The sequence below is a fragment of the Chaetodon auriga genome, chromosome 5, assembly GCF_051107435.1.
Source record: "Chaetodon auriga isolate fChaAug3 chromosome 5, fChaAug3.hap1, whole genome shotgun sequence".
Taxonomy (NCBI): Eukaryota; Metazoa; Chordata; class Actinopteri; order Chaetodontiformes; family Chaetodontidae; genus Chaetodon; species Chaetodon auriga.
The window spans coordinates 8,242,230-8,265,806 of NC_135078.1; the positions used below are offsets into that span (position 1 = coordinate 8,242,230).

Sequence of the window (23,577 nt, forward strand, 5' to 3'; positions counted from 1 at the left end):
ACAAAGACTGGGGTTTTCCATCAGGACCTTCATGTTAGAATAATATATAGAGTGTGTGTGTGTGTGTGTGTGTGTGTGTGTGTGTGTGTGTGTACATGTGTGTAGACTCTTCATAATCCAGCAGCATGTTTGATCAGTGTGTTTTTACACAGTGATAGAGCCGCTGGTTGTTTCCTCTCCTGTGTCTGTATCTGTAGGGTCGTCACATACTGTGATGGGCTACAGCACAAATGCTTACGTGTTCTCATCATGTCACTGGTTTGAAACCACCTCTGGATGTTTTCCACCTTCTGTCAGCTCATCAGTAAAATTAGCTTTGCACTTGACTGGGCAGACATGTTCAAAAATGGTCTTCCCAAATCAAGCATACAGGGAATTCTTTTGTAAACTTGGAGTATGACGAGAATTATCTACTTCCTCTGTTTTGGCATCATCTGTATTCTATACATACACCTTATTTATCCTCCTTGTCCCAAAGGAAGAAAACTTTACTCTGACTACTGTCTGACTGTTGTTGACCAGGTTGGTGTTGAAGGCTTGTCAGATTGATGAGCTGATGAAGGCAGATCAAGAGGATGGGAGTCAGTGAATATGTACAGGATATTCATGCACATACTCCACCTTCAAAACTTATTACATTGGCCTACAAATACAGTAATTCTTCTTATTCCAGTTTCTATTTCTGTTGTTTCAGGAAAACAGGTCCTCATACCTAAACAACTGAGCAGGTCAATTGCCAATGACTACCAGCAACAAGCACACCAGACCTTCATCATGCTGGACCTTCATCATCACGTGGTTAATATTGTGAAATGGTCAAAATTTCCTTTGGTTTCGGCACGAAAACTACTTGGTTAGGTCTAGAAAAAGATCATGGTTTGGATTAAAAATGTTACTGTTATCCATGTTACACAACGTAAGTACCTTACACAAGTTAAAATAAGTCAACATTGACTTTCAGTTTTACACAGAACAACAGCAATCTCTTGAGTGAAAGGCCTTAGTTTGTTTGAGCCATGTATCCACCTCATATTCCTCCGGATGCGGACTTCTTTGCACTGCTTTATCTTGACCCTTCTGTCCCACTGCTTTTGCTGTTTTTGGCTTTTTTCAGTTCTGAATTTTCCCAGTGTGGAATCAATAAAATCTTGTCTTGTCTTATCTGGGATGAGGTAGGTAAGACCAGAGGTTGGTGCTCACTGGGACAATGGGGTGAGGTTTAGTGGGACAGGTGGGCAGGGTTGATGAATGGTCAAGTTGGAGTCATACCAGTGGGTTGGATTCAAAGACTGTATAAAACATGGACATAGTCTCCATGACATCACCCAATGGTTTCTGTAGAGCCATTGTGAAGCTCTGTAACAGGGGCTGTGGCAGTCGCTGTCTTGACATTGAATGGTTGTTGGTACCTTTTATAGGTGGGCTTACCTAAGCCAAGTGGGTGGAGTTACCTCAGTCCTATGAGTGATGTTACATCAGTGATGTTGGTGGTGGTACATCTGTCTAGTGGGTGGTTGTTCATCAGTCCTGTGAGTGGTGGGATGTCACTCCTGTGAGTGTTGGTGCGTCAGTCCTGTGGGTGTTGGTACGCCAGTTCTATGGGTGGTGAGAATCCATGTCCCGGTGGTGGTGGTACATCAGTCCTATGAGTGGTGGTCCCTCAGTCCTGTGGGTGGTGGTCCCTCAGTCCAGTGGGTAGTGGTATGCAGTCCTGTGGGTGGTGGTACATCAGTCTGGGTGTGTTGGTGCGTGACGCTCTGCTGCTCCTTGCTGCTCCTCTTTGTTGTGTGAGAAAGCAGCAGCTCTGCCTTCAGACGGGAAACCGGCTGCTGTTGACACTGAGGTGAATCAGGGTCGGTTATCCAAATATTATCCATTTCTCTGAACGATTATTACCCCTCTGATTTATGAGTCTGCTTGCCGCTCGCTGAGAACACAGTTTCAGATGGTGAGGTGACGCTTGCTAGATGCGTGGAGGCCCAGACTGTTGCTCTTGGGCATGGCAGCAGCAGCGGTGATGGCAGCGATGGCAGCAGGGTTTATGAGGCTTACTGCTGAAAAATGGACTCCTCAACGACAGATTGTGTTTTAAAAAACTGAAAGATCTGAAAGTCTAAACACCAGTGTGTCAAAGACAGGATAAATGAGAAGGAGCCTGTCTTTATTTTGCTTTTATTTAACCATTTCATTTCACCTGGCAAGCCAGCCATGAATGCACTCTCTGGTTACAGATGATCTAACGTCCAGAGTGGCAACAGACAACCAAAACAGATGGATATGGAATTTGCGTATGAACAGAGGTTTTTCACTCACAATATACGCTGTTATATTGAGGGAGATGAGGCAGAGGGGATGAATGAGACAAAGGAGAAGAAACTGAGGATTTATAGGTTAAGGAGGAAGTGCACAAAAGGGTAAATCAAAAAGGAGATAAAGATATGAGATATTGATTGAACATAAAGCAGACCAGTGTGGTTTAGAGAGATTTAAAATACACATTTTAGAGCGTGCGTTATCCACAAGGGATGTCTCACATGTTTGTGTCTCTATAGCAAGAGCTTAATTAGTCGTGTGCAATTCTAGTGCAGCACTAGTTATTTTAGTGCAGTTTAGAGATGGCCCTGATGATGCTGACTGGTTTAAAGGATAAGGCTGGAGTTATTTTATGTGTTCTTATCAAAAATATCCCATGAAAAGACCAAAACCATCAATGTTTTACTGTGTCGCTCAGTTCTTTCTGACTTCATCCCAAGCCCGTTGGTTTGTACTGAAGACTACAACATTTTACAGAAAATTTAACTGAAAACTTTTTAAAAACAGCTCACAAATGTGTTTTTTAAAGGCTCAGTAACTTCCATAGCTGATCCTTGTAGATTTTGACAAACAAGCACAAAGAAAAGCTGACTATTAATGCAGAATAGTGGTGTTTTGTGCCAGACTGTTCTCCTACAAAGACACGTCACAAACATGTATTGTAGGTTGTGTGCTGTGAGACCATGCCTTAAATGCTCTTAACTTCAGAGTATTAAATTATTTCTCTTTTATTCTGACAGATGTTCCTGCAGATTAGAAAATAGATGATTTTTTTTCCCCTTTCTCTGGGATATTACAGGTTTTAGCCACTTTGGCACTTTTTGTATAGGGGTGAAGCAGTGTTGTTTGGGGGACACATAACCTCACTACTTCTAAGATCCTGGTTGCTGCCCTGTCAGTAAACTAACCAAAGTGCTGGTTGCTGAACTCTTTTACAACTCACAACTGCTGCTGATTTGCATTCGGCCTGAAATAAACCCTCCTTTGTTATGGAGTCAGTTACTTCAGAATTAAAGTCCTTCTTCATGAGGCGTCCACCCTTTTGTCCACCACCTGCAGGAGGAGGATGAGACATGCAAAGATTAGGAAAAAGAGGAAAAGGTGAAGGAGGAAGGAGATGGGGAGGAGGGAGTGAGGAGGAGACATGGTAAGATAAGGAGGAGGAGGCCGATGAAGAGAGCAGATAACAGTAGAATTAGTGGAGTTGCATTGATTAGCTGTAGAAGAGAAGTGTGTGAGCATTGATCGGCTCTCAGGAACAGTTTTACAGGATTTGGACTGAAAAAGAAGAAGGGGACAACAACGTGTTCTGTAGAACAGAAGAAGAAGAGACTGACAGTTGGACTTTTTCTGACACTGATGTTCTGTCTGCAGATACTACTGATTGGTTACTGAGCATCTAAGCATCCTCTGTGCTGATGAGACAAACAGCTGTTGTGTTGCATTAAATGACCAAGACAACCAGTCAGAAACTAAAACATACCATCCTACAACTGACAATGTAGATGTTGCTGAAGTGGTGCTTTTGTGTGCTGGTGGGGAGCTCCAACATGTGATTTTAGGAGAGTTGATTGCTGAACACATTTTCCTTTACAGAGTGTCCATGTCTGCGTTTTACTTGTTGTCAGAGTTCTATCTTCTGATAACACGCAGTGGCTGATGAGTACAACGCTTTTCAGCAGCTGACTCTCTATCCTCAAAAGATTTCTGCCAGTCCTTGCATGCACCACAGCAGCAGGCTTTTGAATGAACCCAGGCCATGCTGCAGAAGTGTACTCAGGGTGTGGTCAGTCCACTCTGATATCACTATCTGAGTCCATCGTTTTTCAACAGAATTAACATCATCTTATCTCTATGATGCTTTTGGTTTCATCCAGAAGAGATCAGAGAAAACACTTAGCTTGGCCTTCATTTCCTTATTACCGGGATGATTAAAAAAGGGGGGACTGGAGGATTGGGACTGAAATCTCGAAAAGATTGCTCAGATTTTCTCGTCTTTGATTGACTTGTCGCCTGAAATGTACATTTTAGAATATTTTAACCTTTTCAGTAAAGTTTATTAGAGGAAAAAACCCCAAAAGCAATTTTCTGAAATACTCTCTAAAGCAGATACAAGTCTCTGTATGACCCTCCTGCAACCAGCTAATTCAGTTATGCACAGAGATGGCTCAATAAGTAATTCTTGGGGGAACATTGTTTTTGTGAGTCTTGTTAATGTGCAGATTTACTTTCTTCTTCAAATTTGAAAATACTGAATCTTGTCTCCAGATATCACCTCACAACAGCCAGTGTCCAAAACTGAAACATCATATAATCCTGAGAAAACTTAGAATGACCTGCGGACCTCTGCTGATGGAGGATTTGAGATGTTTTTGTGTTAAAAAGCTTCAAATGCACTCCCATTTGATTCTGTGAGTGTGTGTGTGTGTGTGTGTGTGTGTTTATGTGAGAGAGTGTCGTAAGTGTGTCGCAACACCTTAAGACATGATAACTCACAGCTGCATTAGTGACTTACTGACACATACACACGTCACGCACCCAGTGATAAGCATGTTCAACACGCACAGACACACACACACTCTCGTCACACACACATCGTCGTCTGATGGTGAAGCAGCCATTTACATGCCAGTGTGGTTTCAAGGCTGCAGTTAAGTGTTTTTAACTGATAACTGAACCCACATTCCTGTCTGGAAACACACAAACACACACAAACACACACACACAAACACACGCGCGCACACACACACACAGGGTATCTCTGTAGCGTCTGCTCGGTTCAGACAAGGAGAAGATTTACTCTCTCTAATAAGGTCAAAAGGTCAAAACAGTGTTAGTAAATTTCAGACACACTTTATCTGGCTCACTCACACACATGCACATACAGACATACACACACACTCATGCACTCAGCTGCCGGTTGAAGCTGTGCAGATCACTCACCAACAGCCGTCAAGCAGAAATAAAGTGTGTTCGGCACAAAAAGGGCACAACAAGTTTTTGCTGTCCTCGAGAGTGGATTCATTATTATTTGGAATAGTCATTGAAATTCATATTTCAACATTTGCTGAGACTAATATGAAGAGATCGATTCCACACTCGTGTCTGTGCAGTGAGTATGAAGCTACAGCCAGCAGCTGCTTAGCTTAGCATAAAGGAGGAAACAGCTAGCCGGGCTCAATCCAGAGGTAACAAAATCCACCTACCAGCATCTCTGAAGCTCATGATTAATGTGCAATTTGTTGTTAAATCCCAGTAGTGGTAGAAGTACTCAGATCTTTAAATAAAAGTACCAATACACCAATCTAAAAATACCATCAAAAGTAAAAGTTCTCATTCTACAGAAAACTGATTTGATTTTTATTAGATTGTTCATCCTGATGCATCAATGTGTAAGTCATTTACTGTTGTAGCTGCTAGATGTGGAGCTAGTTTTAACTTTGGTCCAGTAGTTCCCAATGTAGGGTGCGGACCCCTCCAAAGGGTCAGATAAATCTGATTAATGGGAGAAAAGAAGAAAAAACAAAGTTGTGATACATAAATCTGTTCTCATAATCTAACATTGGATCTTTGGACAGCTATTTAAATGAAACCATGTGAGAAGTTCAGAGGTGAAACGTCTCTTTGGTGGAGCTGCTGACAACTCAGACATCTGAAATGTGATGAGGCACCCACAGTAGACACCGCTTGATTGTACAGGGCCACAAACCAAAAAGTTTGGGAGCCAGTGGTTAGTCTGTATGTGCTGCATTTTATAAGCTTCTGTGTCTGAAGTCTGAAGCTGAAAAGTATGGACTAACTGTAGCTGTCAGGTGCAAGTACCTCAAAATGGTACTTAAGTACAGTATTTAGTTACTTTCACCGTTGAACTCGAACTAAAAGTGAAATATCAATATGACAATTCACCTCTCTAAAGGGGTTATGTGCTGGATTATTTGTTGGCCGGGAGCCTTCGCCTCCTGGAGTTTATGCTTGTTACTCAGTTAGCTTTAAAGGCCGGTCGAGCTGTTTCCAGTCTTCATGCTGAGCCAAGACAAGCAGCGGCTGGCTGTAGCCTCATATTTACCATGCAAACATGGGAGCTATCAATCTTTTCATCTCACTCTCTCTCACCAGAAAGCAAATAAATGCATTTCTCAAATGTGGAACTTATCCTCTAAATATCGACCTCACCACCAAACTGTGCAGGCGTGAAACATGGCTCTGTTTGTCACTCATGTCCACTGTGAGTACAAAGATAAACAGCTCGATGGAAAAGGGAACCAGTGTGTTTTGTCATATTTTGTTGAAATTAATATTTGGAACATTTTGAGCATATATTGATGGTTTAAGAAGATTTTTTTTTATATATGAGTCATGTCAGTGTATCACGCAGTAAATCATAATTTCATTTTAAATACATTTAAATTGTTCATATAATTAGTTTGTCAAATGCTTGATGCTTACTTTATAGCATATTGTTTTTTATTGTCATATTGTGTCACATAGGTTCACATGTGCTGCATCTTTAACGTATCTTTTAACAGGCTGATCCCTCCTCAGGGAGCAGACTTTATGCTATTGATATAATAAAAGCACATTTTATATATTCTACTACATATATAACATTCATAAAAATTAGAGTTTTACTTTAACATAGGATACTTTTCACATGCACACACACACACACACACACACACACACACACACACACACAGTGACAGAGCTGTAAGTGAAGCACTGACAGCAGAGATCAATGAGTGAAAGAGTGAGCTGTAATCCACCCTCTTAGAAACATTCACAGTCTGTCAGTGTAGTGTGCGTGTGCGTGTGTGTGTGTGTGTGTGTGTGTATGTGTATGTGTGTGTGTGTGTGTGTGTGTGTGTGTGTTAATCCTTCCCTCTTACCTCCAGTCTTCTTGTTCTTGTAAATCTAAAGAGGCAGAAGAGGCAGAGACAGACAGATGAGACTCTCTGTCTCTCTGACGTCCTCCACTTCAGTTTCACTATAAAGCTGAGGGTGAATAAATAGTTTTATTCTACTTTCTGTCACTCTGTGACATCTTCATTAGACCTGCAGTTCATTAAAAGAGTTCAAATTTTCACTTATTTAAATGAGCAAGGTCATGGGGTACTCTGGTAGCAGAGAGGTTAGAACACATTGCATGTCACTTCTTTCCTGTCTGCTTCTTCATTGCTGACTGTCCAATAAAAGGGAAAAAGCCAGAAAAATAAAGTACATTTAAATGTATGTAAGGACTTCTTGAATAATCCTCCAAAATGCCTTTGTGATTCCGAAATGCCCTGTACCTCATTTTAATTATTGCCCCAAAATGACTCATTTTGTATCTTTGGAAACTTTGGATCAACAAAAAAATTTAAAAGACATTTCAGAGATTTTGATTCAAGTTTGTGTTCAGTTTCTAAAGTTGGACGCACCAAATGATTCTGCAGAGTTTTTGCACTAAGTCATTTCTAAGCAAACATTCACAGGTTCTGTTTCACACTGTTGTAAACTGAATATCACACCGGACTGGTGGAAATTCTGATTCTTCACTACTTACTAACATTTTTTGCAAACATCTTACAGAAGGATTAATTGAGCAAATAACTGGCAGATTAATCGATATTGCAAATCATCATTAGCTGCAGCCGTAGTGGAGATTAACCTGAAGTCGTTTTGAACAAAGCACCGAAGCCTCGGCTCCTCCAGCAGCAGCAGCAGCAGCAGCTCAGATGATGTGTGGTCTCAGAGTGTGAATATAAAGCAGTGCCGTGCTGAAAGGGTCATCTGTCCCGGACAAACTGAAGGTCAAACAAGGAGAATTTATTGAGCTTTAAGAAACCGAAGCTGGAGCAAAAAAAAAAAATCAAGTTTTGTCACGATTGTTGTGCTCAGATGGAAAAACGACAGCCGGAGCTGTGAAGTGAAGCCGATAGCCTGGCAGTGTTTGCAACATTTTCTAGCCGTTGAACTAAACAACATGTTATATTTGGCCGTTTGTCTTGCAGATGGAATTTTGTAGCGATGGATTCGATAAACACAGACCGCCAAAATGTCTTTGACAGAACAGCATCAGGCTAGAAACCAGCTGCTGGTCTGAGAGGCTCCAGTTCACCACAGCTTCAGAGGTTTTACTGTGCGGCACAGAGGATCTCACACAGGTGCTTCTGTTAAGGCAGATATGATGTCACATATTATTAATACAGCTTAAAACTGAGCATGACTGAATCAAAAGCAGAAATTCACAAATAACTGCTGAGTAGTTAAATGGATGCATTTAATATTTGACAATTTATTTGTGTTGATTTTTTATTTATTTATTTTTTTAAGGACAGCAAGGGACGTTTATTTGTATTACACCTGAAGAAATTCAAAGTGCACATTTAAACAGCCAATGAGAGGAAAGCAAAATTATTTACTACTGAGTGAAATTAAAAAAAGTTAATTGAAGAGATAATTTGATCAATTTCTTTACGAGGAAATTTAAATTTCAGTGTGTCACGCCATCATTGAATGTCATAAATATTCAGGCATGTTCGGCCAGTTGTATAAATGCAACACGAAACAACACACATAGGAATTATGTAAACATTATAAACTAGGCTGATAATTTACAACATATGTTTTTAATGCCTCCTGCATTCTGTTTTATGGTTATTTTCAGGCACCCAAAACTGGATGATGACAGTCTTCGTTAGATACTGAAAAACAGATTTAAAGCACAAAACAAAAAGTGTTTTCCCTCATGAACACTTAATCCAAACCACAATGTCTGCCTGATCGTAACCAAGATCCACATTCTGTTGCCTAAACCTAACCACAGATAGTTCTGTGCTATGTTAAAAATCATCAGTGGTGTCCTTTACCAGGGATTTTGCAGAATTGCCCAATATCCATCATTCAGTCACACTGTCTGGTTTGTAACATTAGGTGTTAGTTTATATCTACATCACACATAACAACTGCATTACCAGTCACATATCAACGCTCACCACTCAGGGTTTGATTTACTGCATTCTAGTGGTCAGAAAGTACCATTGTACAGATTTTATAACTGTATTTTTACTATTAACCTGCTAATTTTACAGTTTCTTATTGATTTTCAAACAGTGGCTGCAGAAAGTGACTTTTTTAACTAACATTTCTGAAGTTTATGTCTGGTAGGTGCTTGTTAAGATCGTATGTGGGGACTCTTCAGTGCTCAGGCTATAGACTGACAACAAAACTGACTCGTTATACCACGTTAACATTTAAACTAACTGACATTTGGTCTACAGCACCTTAGATTGGAGCCATGACTTAGACTATCTAACAATAACAGAGAGCCTTAAGGACTTTTTCAGTCCCCCAAAACTTGGCAACTTTTTATTTTTTACTGTTGCCATGCAGCCTTTAGGTGCTCCCACCCCTTTGGACCCATGGCAGCACAGAGTAAAGTGGAGCAGGGTGACGTGGGATGCTGCTAAACATACTATTATTTGTTTGAATAGATGTCAGTGACAAATGGCTGCGAATAACAAAAGCTTTAAACAACAGCAGAGTGCAGGAGTTTCATTACAGGCAGCAGAGAAAATAACACACTCAATGCATGTTCACACTGCCAGACTGATGAGGATCATTCCTACCCATGTTAGACACCTCATATGTCGCCAAAGTAATATCACATTTCCTATCAGCCCCATTGCCTCCCGTCCCTTCTCCCTCCCTGTGAAATGCTCTGAAAAATGTGTTAAAGTGATTTAAAGGTGTAATCTTTACCTTCATCAACAGTCACGTCAGTGAGAGCTTTTGCAACACCAGCAGACTTACAGTGTGTCACTTTTTCAAAAATGAACTGAATTTAAACATCATTTTAAAATTTCTGACACAAAGATGTTCTTTATTCGTGCAATAAACTACAAAAAGTCATGAAAAGTTGTAGAATATACATGTATAAAATGCACAATATTACATTCTCAAATAGATGAGACAAAGATTCAGATAAAGGCAGACGGTCAGCAGACAGACAGACAGACAGACAGACAGACATTAAAGTGCTTACATGCAGAGAATAATAAGTGAGGCTGTTTGCTTTGATTCGCGCAGTCATTTACAGCATTGATCGTTTGTTGGCTGTATGGACAGCGGAGCGCTCGGCTATTGGCTCAGGTCATCACCCTATAAACGCGCTCAACGCCTCCTCAATACAGTCACACTGCATCACCACGGATGGATGGAGGGATGGATTAATAATGAACACACAGAGAGGCTGGGGCAGATCGACCATTTTAACTGCTTATTGTCGCTGGGAATTCCTCTTTTGATTTGTTTGCTTTTATTCTAAATTGTTTTATTGTTCTGTTGATTTTGTCCAGCTGTAAAAGCCAGATTTTCTTCATTCTTATGTTACAGCTTAGTTCACACCACCAACAGTTGATTTATTTACTAAGTCAAACAAGTGAAGTCAGTGTAAAGATTCCTTTTGAATGTTGCTAATAAGAAACGAAGGGACATACTTGAAGCCCCTCTGGTGTCCCTGAGAGGCTGAAGCAAATCAAATACACAGTAGATCTCCTCAGCTTGGGAAAACAGTCGCATGAGGACTTCTGTGTCCCTGGAGTCTGACAAAATCAGCCCGCTGATGTGATGCTGATGTCATCGAGCTTATCTAAGGCTGTGATTGGAGAGTACATTTATAACAGTTCCAAACTGGAGGAGTGCAAAAGACACTGGTGACTACTGGACAGGGAGAGTCTGACGATAGACACTAAAGAGTTGAATTGTGGGAAATGTAGGATCCCGTGTTTCTGAAAGTCCACCCCAATCCCAAGTTTAAGAGCTTTTTCAGTGCGGTCCACGCTTTCTGAAGCATCTGTCACTCTTCAGTTTCAGAACAGATTCACTTCTTTTTTTAACGAATATATCAATCCAGACAATCCAAGAGATGCACAGTAATAAACTACTGTTTTTTTATGCTCTTATTTTTGCTTTTTTCTCTGTCTCTGGTGGACGAAGAAAGAAATTTACTCCCCTGGCAGACAGTCAAATCTCCTGCTGCTCTTGGAAACATGTTAACTAAATCTATAATGATCCAGTTTTCCATTTTTAGGATTTGTTGTCTGGAGACCATGAATATGTGCAGAATATCTGCTTGCTGACATGCTGTGTTTTGCTGTGGACGGACTGATAGCATCACCCTTATACTCTGCTGCAAGAGCAACGGAAAAAAAAAAAAAAAAGCCTCTTCCTCACTCTTTTTCTAAATGAAGATTTGTTTGGTTTAATCTTCATGTTCATGTATCTTGTTTCACGCTCTACCTTCCACTGTCACTCTGAAAACATATTTTTAGACCTCAGAACTTGTTTTTAATGGCCGAGACGCTGGCAGACGGAACAGCGAAGCTTTTAAGCCGGCGTAAATCAGGTTTGTATAAGGTTTAACACCCAGCAGGCCTTTAATAATCACAGTTTCAGCCTGACTGCGGATAAGAGGCTAATGATTTGTTGCCAAGGCTTACTTAAAACATTTCAAATCAACTGGAGTTATTTCTTTTTGTTTGAGCTGCAAGTGCAGGACATGTAACCATTTTCAATTGCAAACGTTCATTCTTAAGAAAACTCTGACGGTAAACTGAAACATGATCACACAATTATGGGATGGATCTTTGAAAATGGACTGATTTTTAACTTTGCTTTTCCATAAATATGCATATACTACCTACAGTTTTACAGTTCATCACTTAAACTAATGTGGGTATAAATACTGTTTGGGATCTTTTCCACTGACGCGTGTGGAGCTTTTTTCCTGTTTAAAGTGTAACTGAATGCCATGAAATACTGTATGTCCTAAACAGTAAATACTGTAGGAGTGAACTGTCAGACGATTTCAGATGTGACATGTCTGCAGGGACTTCTTCATCTTCCAGACTTCACCCAAAGCCCCAAAGCTGCAGATCTGTTATCCATGAATCTATATGTAAAAGTTTTTATATCTTTTCTCTTGAGATCTATGACACACAGAAGAGAGTGCACATCTTTAGCAGCGAGCTCGTCTTCTAATCTGAATATCTGACTGTCTTCACCTTTGTTCTTTTAGATCTGTAATTTCTCCAAATGCTTCTATATCCAATATGTGGTTTTGTACTGAAGGACAATAAGAAAAGAGAAAAAGACTGTAGATATATGAATAAACTTATGTTTGAAAAATTTCCAAAAAGCCAACAACATACATGAACAATACAATAGAAACACAATAAATAGATAAATCGAGTGTTTATATTTTGTGCTTAAAATAAATGAATGAGTAACAAAAATGAAAAAACAAACAGAGGTTTTGTATGGGAGAATCTTGAATGAACGCCACTTTTCTTTGGTCCTTGTGGCTTCAGTCCTTTACTGCAAATGTTAATTTTTCCATAGAGAGCGAGCTGAGAGTGAGTGATAGTCCTTTTCACCAATGGCAGAGGGCAGGCTTTTCTGGGTTTTCCTAAAACACCACAAATTATATAATTGGCAGGAAAATAATGGAAATATACCACCTTGTTTTCCTCATTCTTGAAGTCACAGAGAGTACAATAAGCAAAAAGTATTTAGGATATATAGGAAGACCATAGTTAATAATATATGAAACATAAAATATCACTTTCTTTGCAAAATATTTGATAACAGAACATTGCTAGGAACACAATGGCATGATGTTACTCTATCCTCCTCTTAATTAATGCACAGTTCTTTAAGTTGCCAGGTTATTACATTTTTTATATGTTTATACTGAATTTTAATCCCGTCCTCACCTTCCTTGCCCCAGTTTTCTATTCCCAGCTGCCTGGGAGCGAAATGTTTCCAGGGTGAATTATTTTTATTTATTAATTTATGTGACAGGACAGAATAAAGAACTGTAAAGAATTAAGTAAATTGAGCTAGATGATTATTTTTCATCTGTTGCTCCTTTGATTTGAAAACACTATAAAAATAGAATTATAGGATTCACCACTAGATGGCACTACCTCCCTGGGTGAAACGGTCGCGCCTAACGTTGATGCCCTCTCTCGACCAGAAAATATTAGCTGGCTAGCTACGTGTTGCTTGTCTAAATTGCCCCAGGTTAGTAACCTTGCAAAGAGTCCGTGTTTTCAAAATAATGACAGTTCAATGTAAATAGAGACACCTTTCTCGTTCCTTCTCAGAGAGATATGTATTATGTTTCTTAGTTACTGTAAAGTACAGAAAAACTCCTTTACTCAGTCCAGTGTTAGCTAATTAGCTTAACGTTAGCTCCATTAAAATTAAGATGTCACGGTTTTCTTCGTATTTAATTTTGCTTAGCAGCTCCCTCATACTACTAATGATAGGTTAATATTATCTTTCCAGCAACTAATTGAAGTTGGTAAGGGAAGTAACTCTAGCTTCCCTTAGCTACAACAGTTTTCTGATTAGATTTCCCACTTTAGATTGTTAGCATGCTGAGTGTTGAGTAGCATCCAAACTGCCAGGTGACATTAGGCTGTTTCACTGTCCATCTTAAACTGTAGTAAATGGAAGTACTTGGATAAACAATGTAGAAAAGTAAAACTGAACTCTCAAGGACAGTAAAATTTAATTTATTTTTTGACTCAATATTGTGTTCTGATGGTTTATGTGACATGGAAATGCTTTGAAATGGAAAAACCTGTAAACATAAATGTTTTTAAATTAAGATTGGCAGAATGAGAGCATTGCTGTCTAATGTCTCATGTCATTGTTCTCTTATTTCTACTGTGAGGTTTTTGCTAATTTAGCATCCCTTTTGAAGCTGAATTTAGGACAGTGTATGTGTAGTAGTGCAGTGGCTGAAAGATAATGGAGACAGGATGGTGGTTGGCAGATAAATGATTTTTCTTATTTCTCAGAGTGCATAGAAGTCATTATAGTACTCAATTAATCATAATGAACAGAGCTCTTCTGTATATGTACTGCTTTCAGTTCTGACCACGCATATTTGTGTGTTTCAGATCTATGATGCAGATGGGACGTTACAGCACTTTATTGATGGTAATGATCCAAGTAAGTCCAGCTGGATGAGGTATATCCGCTGTGCCAGACACTGTGGGGAGCAGAACATGATGGTTGTGCAGTACAGGTAAGAACAAGTCTAGTCCTTTGACTGACATTTGGTGGGTGTTTGTCATCTAAAAGTTCCCTCTATTGTAACAAGAGAGTGTAAAAATACATGTACTACGTACCAATACCATGCAATTCTGTAATATACACTAAACTGGAGTAGGAACATTTGTTCACAGTCACCACTGGGCACCCTCAGCTGACTGAGAACAGGATTTACAAATAGCATATGTGGTGTAAAATAAGATAATACACTTGGTCATAGAGAAAACAGAATTTATCTGTGACCCCAAAACAAAGGTCCTGAACTATGAATTTTGCCAACTGTTACACCCCTGCTACCCAGCAACGCGTGAATGGACTGAATACAACACCTGTCTACACCAGTTTTCCACAGAAGTGTCAGATTGTCAGAAGTGTCTACAAACAAAAATACTTAAGCAGTCAGAATCATTTAAAAAATATTGTAATCACATCAGACCTTTAAAAGATATGTAAGGGTAAACTGGCATCCTAAAAGTGACCCCCCCCATTAGCAGTTAACATTATTGTTTAGTCCATTCAACCATTCAAATTTTTATTTAGTATTACCCCAAACTCCCTTTACGAAATGTCACATATTAACAATTACTTGCATGTCTGCAAAAACACTACTGTGGAAACACAAGATAAAAGGTGTCATTTGCTGACAGTCTTCTTGTCAATTCAGCATCAGTAAACTGAACGCGAATACAGGTAAGTGACAAGTAGCAACTTGTAAGCTCTGTGCATGTTCATATTTAGCTAACACTGTGCGGCAATACACTTATAAATTTTAAAACACAAGTAGTAATACTTACACCGTACAGTGTTTTGCTTGTGCATATCATATAACATTAATTGTTAGGTAGCGGTTTACCTGTTAGTGTTTACAGAATGGGAGTAATCTTGCTAATCTGTTGATGTCCAGCTGATGACGGAGACGCTGGGAACATGACTTTGTTTACTGCCAGTTGAAAACAGGGCATGTCAAATCGACGGTGTGGTTGAAGCGGCATTATGGCCACACCACGGGGCATCCACTGCGCTGGCCGTTTGGCCGTGGTATAATTCCTGCCCTGCTGTCACTTTGTCCACATGCTGCTCCTTTACGTCTTTCAGTTTCTCATCATGCTCTTGCGTCAGATCTCTACTCTTTTTGTGTCTATCAAGTAATGGATGATAGAAATTCTTTGAGCCCTTATAAAATGCACCTGTTTTGTCTGCTGGATGTGAACGTGAATAACATATCTTGCAAAACATCTCTGCACTCATGGTTAGCTTAAAGGTACAGCACATCTCTGAGCCATCTGTCAGACAGTCTTCTCTTTTGCTCAGGTTTGATTTGATGTTTCCTCGTAGCTGCTGGAAGTAGCCGCTTAATGTCTGTTATTTTTTGACATCTCTCACAGTAGGTTTATTGCATAGACAAAAAACATGTAGATCAGAACATTTGCTACCTTCTTCTTCTTCTGTTGAGTTTTATGAAGGTTTTCATCCCTAAGTGTTGCTTTACTGCAGTGTGCTGGATTGAAACAGCTTCACAGCTATTTACAGTGTCCACTCAAAGTGGTCCCTTTCATGACATTATCCACTCTATAACCTAAACCCAATTCAGTTGCTGCCTGCTACCCCAAAGGCACATTTTAAAACAAATAATGTTAAACATTTCTGATTTTTGTTGCGCATGCATACCTGCGTACCACTTACGTGTGCCCCAGTTTATAGACTATAGCTAAGGCTGTTTTCACAGCTATTATCTGAATGAGTACGCTGATAATCTGCACTTTTCTTGTAGAGCTGTTAATGTATCAGTCAGGGGTTGTCGTTCATCATAAGTTGTTATTTTTTGCAGTGATATTATGGTGGTTATCATTGTAGTCATCAGCTTGAGTACCTGGGACTAATGGATTTGAATTTTGCGTCCCAAGATAAAAAAGTTAAGGAAACCCCGAAGTTATGTATGGTTAATACTGTAGCTAGCATTCACATTTGATCTGCTCAAACCCTGAGTCAACTATTCTGAGGTTTCCATTCCTTCCTGACAAGGAATTAGCATTTAAGTCCAGATCGGTTTTATCTATGCGAGGACAGGAGCAGGATTACTATGTTAGCTAACATGCTGACCAATGGCAACATGTCTGCTAAGATTGTGTGCTGAAGAACCTTTCCTAGAAGCGATTGAGAGTCAGAATCTGGTAAAACCAGCTCAAGCAGGGACTGATTATGTAGATACAGAAAGTATGTGATGAAAAGAAATGCTTTCAAGTTTAGTATCTTCAGACTGCATCAGCTGATGTGTTGGAGCTTCTTCATTGTCCTCCCTAGATCAGCAGTTAAGGAATGTGCTGGTCGCACACAGTGTTTGTAAATATTTTTGTTGTTCCAGACTAAGCAGATATCCTTACCCAGCAAATTCCATTCAATGAATTTAATCCACTCCAATAAATGAATTTGCTACCTAAACTTGACATATACCTTTTAAAAGCACCTTCCAAGAACAGTCTGGCTGTCTCACCCATTCTGATTCAAAATTAAGGCTTTAGTCTTCAATTCAAAAAAGAGATGGAAATGCAAGACAGGTCTTTGCGCGCGCACACACACACACACACACACACACACACACACACACACACACACACACACTACACACATAATGTAATAAGCAATGACAGTAAATATAGTTCATAGTTATTTTGATAGTTAGTACTTTGTTACCAGTTTATTGGTGCACCTTTTTTAGATAAATCCTAAACAGTCCATCCCTGGAAAAATGCTTTCCTTTAATTTTATTTATGACTGTCAGAGACGATTTACTTCAGCTCGTGCTTGAATGTCAAAATAGTTACAGTAACAAAAATAACCAAACCATTCGAAGTACCAATGGTACCAAAACAACTTAAATGTCATAAGAACACATCTTCACCACCTCTTTCTGGCCAGTTGATGTACCTAAAATCTATACAGATACATTTTCAATCTCATGTTCTTTTATTACAGGACCAGTGTGTAAGATTTAGGGAGATCTATTGGCAGAATCTAATATTCTGAAGTCTGTCTAATATTGATAATGATGTCACATTAGATCAGATATGGTGTGATATAATACAATGTCCATCTTGGTTTCGCTCCAAAAAATGAAATGGAAAAAGGAAACAATTTTGAAATGTCATTTAATGGTATAGACTGTGCTTCCTGTGATTATACAAAATCTTCAAAACTCGATGGCACACATCAGCTCTATAAGAAAAACCCCCCCCAAAATATTAGACCGACAGCCATTGAAACACCATATTTACTGTTGTTCAGTTTTATTCTGTAGTTTATTAGCATAAACAAAGATTCATTTTGGGATTGATCAGGTAAGAACATTTTTAAAAGTTATTTCACCTTACATAAAATAAATGTACAATCAAACATGACAAACATGGTGTTAATCTTCTGCAACAATGAACACAACTGAACCAAAGACAGGACATTAACTTTGTGAGACTGAAGGTTTTTATTATTACAGTTATTGGATACCTTTTAAAATAAGAAAAAAATAAACCCTGCTTTTTAAAGTATGTATCCTCTGTGTCAGGTGTCACTGATCTTATCATGAGTCACCATTTATTCAAGCTTTTAGTTTGCAGGTAATATTTGCTGCAGCATCACTTAATCTCTCACAATGTCAGTTTTATTTAATTTGCAAAAGAAAAAAAATACGACCATTTCCAATGAAAGACGTTGTAGAACAAGCTCATCCACAGTATTTGTATGTCAATCCTTGCTTTGATTGAGTAATATAATTCCTGTACATGAAGGACTGGATAAAAGCATTAAGTGTACATAATCAGCAGATAAACATTGTACTCGAGTTCAACAGGATAAGAAAAACTGTGAAATTCTGACTTATTTCACGATTTAAGTCTTCAAAACCAAATTTTCTCTCAGATACATAAGTAAAGCCGTGCTGCCCTTGAGACCTGTAGGCAAAAAGACAGCATCTCACAAAATGCTGCAAGACTTATCTAAGGCTTTCTCCGCAGTTTCTTGTACCCAGACATCGACTTCTTCATCATGTGTTTTCTTCAGCATTTTGATTTCTTCATCCCGATTTTCTTCAGAGACTGTTCGTTCGAGCTCATTCAGCTCTTGTTCTTGTTTCTTCTTCAGTCTGTCGAAGTCTCTCTGATGCTCCTTTTTCATAAGCAGCCGTTCCTTCATGATTTCAGTCTGCTTTCGTAGCTTTTGGTTCATGTCCTCCATTTCCTTGCCATGCTTTTCCATCAGAGCTGCAAAGTCTGTTGTATATTTCTGTCTGAAGTCGTTGAATTCTTCAGCTTGCTTTCGAGCCTCCTCTGCGTTTTTTTTCTTCATTTCTTGCTCTCTTTTCTCATAGTTTTCTCGTGTCTCTTTCCATTTGCTTTCCTCCACTTGTCTTCTGAGTCTATCTTCCTTTATTTTCTTTTCATATTCATTTCTTTCCTGCTCATAGTCTTCTCTGAGCTTCACGAGTCGTGATTGCTCCTCCTTTCGTCTCTGCTGGTCGTCTCGATGTCGTGTTTCCCACCATTCTTTTCGTTCTTTCTCCCAAGCCTCTCGTTCTTGTCTCATCTCTGTTCGGGTTTGCATCAGCTTTCTGTCAGCATTTGTGTTTTTTTCTGACTCAGATTTGATTTTTCCCTCTAGAGCTTCAAGTTTTTGCTCCCATTGCTGTCGAAGATGTTCTTCATACTTTTTCCAATTCCTGTTGTCTTCCTCTCTCTTTTCCTCTTCTCTCTTCCGTTTCTCCTGTTCTTTGTTGAGGTGTTCCCTCTTTTCCTGAAGTGATTTGTCTCTCTCTGCTCTTTCTTGTTTCATTTTCCTCTCCTTTTCTTGAATTTCTTCTTCACGTTTTCTTTCTAGCTCCTCCTTTTTTCTCTGCATCTCTTGGTCTTTCTCTTTCAGGATCCTCTTCATTTCAGTTTGAATGGCTGCCTCAGCCTCTTGGAACATCTCTGTGGTGTAGCAACTGCCACCATTTTTCTTCCCCATTGTTTCTATGTTGTTCAGCAGCTGGTGGACTTGTGTAGTATTTTTTTGATCGTTGTTATTGAAGACATGGTACCTTCCTCCACAGTCAGCAATCAGTTTTTTGACAAACTCTTCACTATCTTCTTCCACGTAACTCTCTATTGTTTGGTCTTTAAGATCATCTCCTCTGGTGAAAATAACAATGACAAACTCTTGTGACTTCTTGCCAAAAATTCTCTTGATCAGTTCCACAGTGTCTTTTTCCTCTTTTGTAAAGCGACCAATCTGCAGCACTAGTAAGAACGCATGAGGTCCTGGAGATGACAAGCTGATGCATTTCACAAGCTCCTGTTGAACTTCGTAATTGGACAAAGTCGTGTCGTACAAGCCTGGTGTGTCGACCACAGCGACAGGCCGCCCATCAATCTCTCCTGTTTCTTTTTGGCAAAGCCTGGTCACTGACGTCATGCGGGCTTTAGCTTTGAAGCATTCTTTTCCCAAAATGGTATTTCCAGTGGCACTTTTTCCACAACCGGTCTTCCCAATCAGCACCATCCTGAGACACTCTCTGCTCTGATTTTCATACTCTGGCACCTCTGGTTTAGTAGTAGAAGTTACATTCCTTCTCTCTCGAGGCTGAACCATCATTTGTTTTGTGAAGCATGTGGATCCCATGGCTGTCATCTTGTCCACAGTATGCAACACTTCAGAGACCTGCTGCTTGTCCTTGATGTTGAAGACAATGTATCGTCCTCCACAGCTCCGACAGAGCATCTGGATGTCTCTGTCCCTTTTTACATAATTAATAACATCTGGAGAATTGTAATCTGTTTCCACAGTGAACAGAATCATGGTGAAGTCATTCACTCGAGAGGTGAATGTCCTCTGGATGGTCTCTAACTCTTCTTTGTCTTCATCAATGAGGGAATCCACAGGAAGGACCAGGATGAAGGCATGGATGCCACCGGGATCACAGAGGGAGAAACAACTAAATATATCCTGCTTGACAGCCTCCTGAGGTTTTCCATACAAGGCAGGCAGCTCCACTACGGAAACCGAACGTCCACACACCTCTGCCTCATTTTTAACACACTTCAAGTCAGAATGGGAACCAAACTTCCTTTGTCCCAGAATGGCATTAGCTGCTGAAGTCTTCCGGGACCTGGATCTCCCACACAACACTAAGTTCAGAGGTTCAGATACTGTCATGGGATCAGCCCCTTCAGTGCAGTTTAGATGTCCTCCCCTGTTGTCAAACACCATTTTCTCCATCTTTTCGATGAGTTCTGCAAGTTCAGATTCTGAAAGATCTTTTTTATCAAAGTTCACTCGGTGCTGCCTTCGTCTGCAATCTCGTATGAGTTGATCCACTGGCAAATTCTTTCCCTCCTCATTATGTGTAAAGATGACTATCGAGTATTTAAAAGAATCTTGACCAAAGAAACCGAGAATGAAATTTAAGTTTTCTCTGTCCTGTTCACTGAAATCAGACGGCTTCACCAACAGCAGGAGAACATTTGGTCCAGGAGGGCAAAGGGCCACACACTTTTTCATCTCATGTCTCACTTTTTCCATTGTTAAACTGAAGATGTCTGAGGTGTTCACTACTGTTAAGGGTATTTTCCTCCACTCTCCTTGAGTGACTGTAGATTTCATGGGCATTTTCAGAGGAAGGAAATCTTGTTTCCCTGTCATGAAGTTGATTAGTTTTGTCTTTTTGTTCTGACTCTTTCCAAACACCACAATCCTGAGATTAGATGCTGTAAATCAACAACAGCAAAAAGCATTATAAATTTCCACGATGACTTTGATCATTGTTATTATCTGCTTTCCATTTGTGTCAGTAATTCATGCAGTGCGTCATTAAACAGGTTAGTTTTGAATTAAATTTTGATTCTCTCTCTAGCTCTTAAAATTCCACCCCCAATTAATTTGGCTGCAGTCATTGGGTTCACTCATAGATTTCAAAAATAAGTATCCCTGCAGGTTTTCAAGACAGATATGAGTTGCTCTTTTAATGGGTGATGTATGTATTATATACTTTGTATGTCACCTGATCCTGTCAGTTTAAGTTTGTGTTTCTCAGTTAAGTGTTAAAGCTGTGGAACCATTTTCTCTTCTTCTTAACCCCCTGAAGGTCAACATCTTTCATTTCTTTCAGCTTGAACCTGGCTTGCAGTACATTTAGCACACTGCCATGTCTTCCTCCTTGTCTCTGTGACCTCACTGTTGTCTTTCATTTGTTATAGTTTGCGTTCTCACTGACTGTATCTGTGATACAGTATGAGTTGATAAGTCTGACTAGACTTACCGTGAGTTGCCGATGCTGATGCTGCCATGATGATGGAAGCTTGTCACAGGGGTTCAAGGTGACGGGCTGCTGGTGTCTGTTGGATTTCAAGAAACACAATGCAAAGTTATCAAAACATAATATTTATCACAGATGATTATTGAATGGAAAACCTTTTAGCAAGAGGTTCTACAAGAAATATACAAAAATATATTTCTATCAAATTTATATTTTTAATAGAAAGTTTGTATTTTGGTCACAAAAATATCAAAGTAAATGTAGAATTTAAATATATACTAAAAGCATATCTTACATACTGTATGAGCTGTAATGCACAACCTTCAGTGAGATGGCGTCCGTTTATTACAACTTAGTAAAATTAGTTGTAGGCAGAAGTGAATAAAACATACTTCAGATAAGTATATTAATTCAGCAAACGCTTTTCATAAAATGTGCTTAATAATATCTTGTTCTTGTTATAAAGCATTATGAATAACTTTTTGTCAGTAAATACAAGAATAATTAAAAAATTAAGTTATAAACAGATATTTTAATTCATTTCAAAATAACATCCTATTTCTTGCAGGCTTATATGATGGTAGTATTTTTTTTCTCCTCTATTTTCTTTCACCACAGTTAAGAAAACGCTGCATTTGCCTGCAGTAGTTTTCAGTTGTTTTTTATACTAGTTTTGGTTTAATCATTTTGGCACAGCACACAATGTGTTTCTCTACAAAATATTGTACTGACTCTGACAACTACAAACTGTGATGCTCATCCATCCAATCGCCAGGTCTGCACGGTTGACACACCCAAGGGTTACCTACAAACAGTTACAATTAATCAATTTAATAAGGATGTCTTCTTTTATAATTCACATATATCAATGCTATATATTTAGTGCATTTATTTCTGTTGAGTTCACTCACCTGTGCCACTCTTCCTCAAAGCTCTTCAAGGTAAGAAACAGAACCACAGTGACATAGGCATACCCGACACCACCTTTTTATTACCAGAATTTGTAGGCAGGGCTCTGTACAGATATGACGACAAAGAAACAGCCATGGTTGATTGACTGACTGATAGCTTGAAGACAGCATTCTTTTTGCTCAGTTGTAGCACAAAGACTCACGATCAATCTTCGGTTGTAGACCTTACAAAAATGCTAGCACAAGTCTGGAATCAGCCGTGGTGGGTTTTATCTTAGATGTGAGTGGGAATGTACACAAGTATACTGGTTATTATTGGGCGAGCCCTTATATCAGTTTTGAGACACCACTATATAGCAGGACATGTAAAGACCTTATCTAGATCTCTAATCACTGATCAATGTCTGTTTGCATAGGTGTGCAGATGCATCAGCTCAACTTGAGTCACGACAACTCTCCTGGCACACATGTAGACAGAGTTCACTAGAGAACGCCCTGCAGGGAAAGGCCACATGGCAACAGTGTCCACACATTAGTCTTCACATAATCATTCTTTTCACATGAGTAGATTGAAATTAAGTAACTAGAATTTGTCTGGGGTAGGAGCATATTATCAATAAAAAACTATTTTGTACCAGGGTAGAGAGAGCAATAGCAAGGCCCTGTCCCCTGAAGCTAGTTTTATGGCACACGAATTTGACTGATTATCTGCATTCATGTGACAAACACTAAACCTACATGAATAAACGATTAAAACAGCTTATCTGTATGCTTTCCCAAGGAGCAACGAGAGATGTCCCCAGCTAATGCTAAGGATCATTTCTGGGGCGATTCACACATATTTCAATGGATTGGATACAAGTGAAGTAAACCCTATCAGATACCTTTTGTCCACCTCAGCTTGCTAGTGTTGCAGTGCTGTTCCCCTTCCCGAGAGCCTACAGTGCATGCATTTATTGTATGTGTGAG

At 39.4% G+C, this 23,577-nt stretch overlaps 2 protein-coding genes across 3 annotated transcripts in view; one reads left to right on the forward strand and one right to left on the reverse strand.

Annotated features, from left to right (window-relative positions):
* prdm6 (PR domain containing 6) overlaps positions 1-23,577 on the forward strand; it is an 88,150-nt gene that overhangs the window by 22,099 nt on the left and 42,474 nt on the right. The window contains exon 6 of the mRNA XM_076729884.1: positions 14,265-14,392. Within this exon, the coding sequence (XP_076585999.1) occupies positions 14,265-14,392 (128 nt within the window). The remainder of the gene's footprint in view (positions 1-14,264; positions 14,393-23,577) is intronic.
* LOC143320345 (GTPase IMAP family member 8-like) lies at positions 17,575-22,668 on the reverse strand. 2 transcript variants are annotated; one of them, XM_076729882.1, is made up of 4 exons: positions 22,609-22,668; positions 22,430-22,502; positions 21,701-21,776; positions 17,575-21,149 (listed from the first exon to the last, which is right to left on the reverse strand). In XM_076729882.1, the coding sequence occupies exons 3-4, from the start codon at positions 21,726-21,728 to the stop codon at positions 18,382-18,384; spliced, it is 2,796 nt and encodes a 931-aa protein (XP_076585997.1). In that variant the 5' UTR covers positions 21,729-21,776; positions 22,430-22,502; positions 22,609-22,668; the 3' UTR covers positions 17,575-18,381. The 2 variants fall into 2 exon arrangements, with proteins under 2 accessions (XP_076585997.1, XP_076585998.1); XM_076729883.1 differs by lacking the exon at positions 22,430-22,502 and having other exon boundaries at positions 22,609-22,642.